The following is a 7,500-nucleotide window of genomic DNA, read 5'->3' on the forward strand; positions in this document are numbered from 1 at the left end:
GAGGCGCGGTGGCCTCATTGTTAGTGTGCTCGACTCCGGATCGAATTGTCCGGGTTCGGGGCCTGGCCGGGGACATTGTGTTGTGTTCTTGGGCAAGACACTTTAGTCTCACGGTGCCTCTCTCCACTCAGGTGTATAAATGGGTACCGGCGTAATGCTGGGGGTAACCCTGCGATGGACTAGCATCCCATCCAGGGGGGAGCATGAAATACTCCTAGTCGCTTCATGCTACGGAAATCGGAGATAAGCGCCGGCCTTAATTGGCCTTCAGGCTCGTAACAGAGACTTTACTTTTTTTTTTTTTTGCAGCAATATAGTCGTCGAAAAGGTACAGATAAGCAACGTTCCCCATGCTTTAAATGTGTTTTTCTCAATTAAAGGCAAAGGTAACTTTCGAATTCGTTTATAATTCCTCCCACGGAAATTAACTCTGGTCAAGGCAAAATAGCGTGTATTTGCCGTCCACGCGTGTATTGGTCTAATGGAAGGGAATTTTATTGGCCGATGAAGGACGTGTCAATCAATCAAAAAAGTGGGATGAAGGAATTTCGAAGAGGAATTTGGTCAGGCTCTATTTTTCGTTTAGCCAACTCCACAATACGTACCACGCTCTAACAAAGGGGTTAACGCTCGAAACGTCAGCTTTTCAAATCGTTTACGGTGGCAATTCAACCTGTATAAACACGTTTGATCAAACCAAATTCAGTTTCCTGTTAGATATCCTAGGTTGTGTGATGTGGCATAAACTGGTTTAAGGAGTTTAGTAAAAACTCGCACGCGGTGCACAGCTGAGACCATTCGGTAGGCAAGTATACTGATAAAGGCGACCATCAAATATAAATTTTTAGGTATTTCTCGTCATCTTTAGAGATGGGCGCTGTATATTATGCATCCTTAAGATAAATAGATGCCACTAAACGTCCTACATGAAGCATCCAGGTGTCATCATATTTTCTGCTGTTTCTAAGGTTTTCAATTTTAAAATGATGGTACTGCAAAAATTCATTGAAAGCCTGCATAAGTATCATCGGGAAGTGCCATCAGGCTCAGGTCGGAGAAATATGGGAGATATAAATTCTCCTTGTTCGTGGCGTGAGGGTTTTATGACCCCTTCAATGAGAAGGTTTTCAATTTCCTTGGCAACAATAGCATGCTGTGCACGACTGAACACACTTGACCGCACATTGTCTTGTTCTGGGCTAATCCCTGGAGCGAACTCTATTCTCACTCCTTTGAAAATTCTAATATTGTGGGATCTGAGGTTATATTACGCCATTCGGACAATGCGTTGACAATTTGATCAGCCTTAAAGTTTGGCTGATTGCGGAATAAAGCGTGTAGTGTGTTATCATTGTCATCAAAACAAGCTTCCGTAGTTTTGCACATACCTTCGTTGGTGTGATTAATTTGGTTGAGAAATGGAGCCGATTTTGTGAAAAAAACTTAGGAAGTCATCGACAATACGTCAGTTGCGTTGCAAGCACATGTGCAAAATGAGTCGCCCTTGCGACAGGAGACCAAGGAGAAGAATAATCTTGTAGAAAATGAGAGATATGTGCTTTAACTTTCCACGGCCATCGAGTTCTGTTGGCACGCAAACACAAAATATGGAAAAAGGCTATTCATTGATCCAGAATTTAACAAATTGCGAGATGCCCCGAAAACTGAAAAAACAAGGCCGTGCCGAAATAAACCAAAAGCAACTACCGATATTTCAGACGAGAAAATCGATATTCTTTTTCAAAAACAAGTCTTGGGAACAAGCTCTCCTCAATCGTTCTTAAACACTGTCTGGCTAAACAATATCATACACTTCGGTCTCAGAGGCTGTGAAGAACAACGAATAAGAGCAGACAGGGGGACAACCCTCGCAATGTCAGGTCAGTGAAACCGGCCGAGAATGTATTAAAACGAAGAGATTCCAGCCGAGCGAAATCCAGTGAATGTTTATAAACTGTACAGAGGTAAACGTCCTCAGTCCATGTTAGAACCAGACGCTCGATTTTATCTTACAGTCAACCACTTCCAGTCTTCTGTTCAGGGACAGAAGGACAACTGTACCTGGTTTAAAGCACATGTGCAAAATGAGTCGCCCTTGCGCTGTGCTATCTCATGGGATCTCCTAGTCTCAGGTCATGTTATAGAATAACTTCAGTTATGAGATTTGTTTACATTGGTTTTCATGAGCTCATAGCTTAAAAACATTACACCCCTAACTACTGACATTAACATATTCGGTTTGCAAATGATTGCGTAAACAAATAAATTACTAAAATACATCAGTAAAGATGACATCTTACTTCCAGAATCAACCATGGTCACGACGAGTACTGTGGTCAAAATACCAAGACTCAACAAGAGGTTTCAGGTTCAAGAATATCTTAACAAATAAAACGAGCATTACTCACTTTCAGCAGCAACCATGCTTACGACGATGGAAGTTGTAGTTGATGAGCTCTGTACGAGTACTGTAGCCAGAATACCTATCATGAGCCCAGCGACAGGGTTGCAAAGAATTCTATCGCGGGAAAACATTTCACCAGCGGTTTTTCCGCCCAGCAATCGGAAGGCACTGCTTAGGAAATCCAACGAACAGATGAACAGGTACAAGAGACCAAGAAGAAGAATGATCTTGCAGAAAATGAGAGCTATGCGCTTTAACTTTCCACGGCCATCGAATTCTGTTCACACGTAAACGCAAAATATGCGAGAATCAGAAAAACACAATACTTCATAATAATGTAAACATGTGCTTGGATCTTACCAGACCAACTTGGCCCAGCATCATTGAACTCGGGGAAAGCCCATGGATCAAATGGTTCCTCCCTTTCAGTGGCTCCTTCATCTACTTCTTCATCCGATCCTTCAACCAAATACGCTTGGTTGTTTATCTATAACAAAGAAAACGATGTGTCAACGAAGAGAAGAGTTTCCAGAGTAAGTTTTCAGGGTCGCGTGAAAAAGTAGCGTTATCGCGAATTTTCGATCTACCCCTATGCTCAGATCCTCCAATTCAACTTCCGTCGGTTGGGACGAACTCTTCGAAACGTCGGCCATATTGCAACTGTCGGTTGAGTCAAAGAGCGAGAGGTTTTGCACGCTGTAGACCGTAACCAAGTTTTCGCCCAAGTGCGGTCACGTTTCCTCATTCTCGCACCCGATTCACACAACCCCTATAGGTGATACCCGCTGAAAGTGCACCAAATTACGCGGGCATCACCCGCTATAGTACGTACTATAGTACAGGAAATGTGATAATAATGGCGGCCTATCGAGCAAAGAGGAAATCGGAGAGTAAAGAATGAATGACATTTTTATTCTAATTCAAATACAGTGTATTACAGGATAACATAGGTAAATATAGACAGTCTATGTAGTATTAACGATATGCACACATTCCAATGGGAAATTAATCCTCGACGAACAGTATATTTCCACAACATTTGAGTTGAAATACATTTGCCAAGTTAGCTATCAGAATTAGCTTAAATAAACATATTTTAACATATTGGAGGGAACTATTCCCTAAAATGTTTCACTGAGCCCAGCTTGCAGCGTTTTTAGCTCACAGTTGCAGGTCAGAATTCGCTAATTACTGGGTTGCCAGTGTGGCAAACCCAGTCGAGGTCTGCGTTTAATTTGTTTGTTTCTTTTTTTTCTTTTTTTTTTCCGTGTCGGTAAAAGTCTTGCCTGTCACTCCCCTGCTAAATGGTGTCTTTCTGCATAGAGCCTTCTCCGCGTATTTTCTTAGGATCGAGAGGGTAGTGGAAAATGCGTAGATTTCTCTGGTGGACACATTAGGATGATTAACTTAACCGGCAATGGCGTCGAAAGTCATGTAACGCGAATGGCGTTTTAGTGGATCTTTGAACAAAATATACCCTTATGAAGCTCAATAATGGAAAGTCATTTGGATACTGAACAAGACAAGAGGTGGAATCTTAAAAGCGACGAGTAATGGACTTCGACAACAATCTGTCGCCCGTCGAGCCGAAATCAAAGTGAGCTGCATTTCTAAGATGTTACCAAGTGTGCTGTTATGTAGAAAGTTCTGTAGAACACTGAAACCAAATGGAAAATTCTCTGGTAACTTATGGGTTCAACAAAGACAGAGAACGAATCGAACACCTTAAGTGGATCTGTGATCAACTCTGCACAGTCTTCCGGTTAAAAAAAATTGGAAATGTGACAGCCAAGAATTATTTGAAAGAAAGCTTTTCGTCTATTTTGTGCTTCATTATTCAAGGAAAAGGTTCTTCATGGAAACGGTTTGATCCTGAAATTTTAGCTTGTTGTAATAGTGCGCATATTTGACACGATTGAGTTTTTTCTCTTCACGCACGCAATGAAATAGGAAGGGGTTTTTGCCTCTAATAGCAAATATGTTGTTTGTTTCAAAAAATTGTTCGATGGAAAAGGTGGCCTTTATGAATTCATCATGTTTAATGATACGTGTGCTGGATAGTTTTTATGGCAATAGTAAAGCATTTCCTTGTTATTCAAGGAAAAGGTTCTTCAGGAAAGGGTTTGAACCTGAAGTACATGGTAATTTGACACGATTGAGTTTCTTGTCTTCACGCACGCAATGAAATAGGAAGAGGTTTTCGCTTCTAAGAGCAAATATGTTGTTTGTTTCAATAAATTTTTCGCTGGAAAAGGATTCTGTGGTATTTTCTGCCTTTGTGAATTATAATATCATGTTGTGTATTGAATTTTCGAGCTTAAGGTTGAAATGTAATAGGGGAGAAATCTTTTAGTATTGCTCCGTAAGCAGGAAGGGTTCACAGGCCTGTTGGAAGCGTGCTTGAGTTTCAACAAAATGAGCCCCAAAATCAGTGAAGAATTGTGACGCAGTTGAATAATAAAGTAGCTGCTATTTCCAAAATGATGGAATTACCTGGTTAGAATAAATAACGTCGTACGCGTCTTGGAGTAAATTTTGACTTTGCATAAACAAGAGTTGGGCGATTGTGATCTTTGTTTTGACTTCGCTCATTTCATTGTCAAACTTTATAACACTTGACAGAAAAAGAAACTCACAAAAACCCGGTACCTTGCCATCATTTGACACAGATACTTCACTGTTTGGCGAGTAAACATGCCGCGGTAACTTCATCACGGCGCCCGCTGAATTCCGGCGATGTCACTTTCGATTTTGCGATTTATTTGTACAATAACAAAATTGAACGTTGCAAAAATCCCCCAAAATGTTTGTCGCTGATCGTAACTGTTTATATTCTATATTCACGGTTCAAAATAAATGTTGTTTTCATGTCGTAAATATGTTATTCTCGAGCGATCGTCCTGGAAACTTCCTTCTGCTCTTTCTAAAAACTGTGTATCAATATTTATTTACTTTTGCATCAATATTTGTTTTTGCATAAAGCAAGCTAACAAAATCTGTACCTTGCTGAGTTCGCATTTGTTAGCGTTAATAGTATTTTCGGTCCGATGCTTCTGTTTTATTGAGGGGTATATTATTTTGGTCTCCCATCCAAACACTAACCCCGCCGAAGAGGGATAAACTTCAGTGAACTTCGGTATTACAGAGCTGTCAGATGCTCAGAGGGCACGCTTAAACTTGTGGTGAAAAGAAGTTTATCAACATGTCAGCCCAGAAGCCAATGTTTCTCACTTCCCATTTATTTTCTTCAATCTTTCTGGGTTCATTACTTTGCTAGTAACCACATGTCTTCTCAGACTATTTACCCAAGACTTCTACCATGGCACTACAATGATAGACAATACCAAAACAATATCGTGCACTGTTAGAGCTACATATTACGCAAGGACAGATCTGTTTCGTCGTACGAACGTGTGAGGACCTGAGAGCCAAAGGGCCTCGTCTGGTATGACTTCTTAATGACCCCCCAACTTGAAAAAAATTGTCTGGAACGGTGCACATACCACAGTCAACCCAGTGAACTCTCACGGAGGGTCTAGTTTGTTATTTTTTTCCGTGTCGGGAAAAGTCTTGCCTGTCACTCCCCTGCTAAGTGGTGTCTTTGTGCATAGAGTCTTCTGTGCGTATTTTGTTAGGTTTGAGGGGGCTGGGGTAATGCGTAGTTTGCTCTGCACAATTAACCTGTAATGGCGTCGGAAGTCATTCTAACGCGAATGGCGTTTTAGTACATCTTTAAAGGAAATATACCCATATGGAGCTCAAGAATGGAACGTCAAGACAGGCGGTGAAACATAAAGATCTGGAATCTTAAAAGCGATGAGTAATGGACTTCGACAGCGTGAATCTTTCGCCCGTCGAGCCGAAATCAAAATGAGCTGTACTTTTAATGTTTCGCCAAGGTGGTGTTACGTACAACACTGAAACCAAATGGAAATTTCTCTGGTAACTTACGGGTGCAACAAAGACAGAGAAGGAATCGAACACCACAAGTAGATCTGTGATCTCTGTTGTGTCTCACAGTGTTTACTGAAGTCGCATCTATTTAAAGTTTGCCCGTTTGTCTGGCAAGTAACATTCATTCTGTACTCAACTCTGCAAAGGTTAAAAAAAATTGGAAATGTGACAGTGAAAAATTATTTGAATGAAAGCTTGTTGTCTCTTTTGTGCTTTATTATGTACGGTCAAGGTTCTTTCGAAAAGGGTTTGATGTGAACTGTCAGAAATTTATTTAATTGCATATGCTTTGTGATTGTGTGTTTCGCTTGCACGCACGCAACTGAAATAGGAAGGGTTTCTTGCCTCTCATAGCAAATATGTTGCTTGTTTCAATAAATGGTTTGCTGGAAAATATTTCTGTGAAATTTCCAGCTTTTGTAAATTTATCATGTTGTGTAATTTTCGAGCTTAGCAAATTTGCATACATGTGTTGAAATGTGATACGGGGAGAATTTTTGTGGTAACGCATAAGTCACGAAAATAAACAGGTCTGTTGGAAGCGTGCTTGAGTTTCAACAAAATGACCCCCAAAATCGGCGAAAGATTGTGACGCTGATGAATAATAGAGTAGCTGCTGGTGATAAATAACCTTTTTTGTCTTGGAGAGTAAATTTTTGATTTTCCAGAAACAATTGTCAACCTCTGAGAGTTGGGCGATAGTGATTTTTGTGTTGAATTCGCACATTTCTTGTCAAAATTTAGAACAATTGAAAGAAAAAGAAAACTAACAAAAACAAAAACCCGGTATCTAAGCATCATTTAACACAGATGCTTCACTGTTTCGCGAGTAAGCATGCCGCGGTAACTTGATCACTGCGCCCGCTGAATTCGATGTGCGATTTACTCGGTGCAGCCAAAAGTACAATTACAACAAAACAACTGAAATCACCCGAAAATGTTTTTCGCTCATGGTAACTTTTTATATTCGTGGTTCAAAATTAATGTTGTTTTTATGTCGTAAATTTTGTTACCGATGGCAAAATATTTTATTCTCGATCGACCGTCCTGAAACTTCCTTCTGCTCTTCTTAAAAACTGTGTATCCATATTTATTTACTTTTACATCAATAATTGTTTTGCATAAAGCAAGCTAACAAAATC

General features: G+C 40.3%; 1 protein-coding gene across 1 annotated transcript in view; it reads right to left on the minus strand.

Moving 5' to 3' along the window:
• LOC138012936 (sodium-dependent phosphate transport protein 2B-like) overlaps positions 1–3,620 on the minus strand; it is a 15,700-nt gene extending 12,080 nt beyond the window's left edge. The window contains exons 1-3 of the mRNA XM_068859875.1: positions 2,992–3,620; positions 2,765–2,891; positions 2,409–2,681 (exon numbers count right to left, since the gene is read on the minus strand). Of these exons, the coding sequence (XP_068715976.1) occupies positions 2,409–2,681; positions 2,765–2,891; positions 2,992–3,057 (466 nt within the window). The 5' untranslated portion in view covers positions 3,058–3,620. The remainder of the gene's footprint in view (positions 1–2,408; positions 2,682–2,764; positions 2,892–2,991) is intronic.
• Positions 3,621–7,500: the final 3,880 nt, after the last annotated feature.

Source organism: Montipora foliosa, chromosome 8 (assembly GCF_036669935.1).
Source record: "Montipora foliosa isolate CH-2021 chromosome 8, ASM3666993v2, whole genome shotgun sequence".
Taxonomy (NCBI): domain Eukaryota; kingdom Metazoa; phylum Cnidaria; class Anthozoa; order Scleractinia; family Acroporidae; genus Montipora; species Montipora foliosa.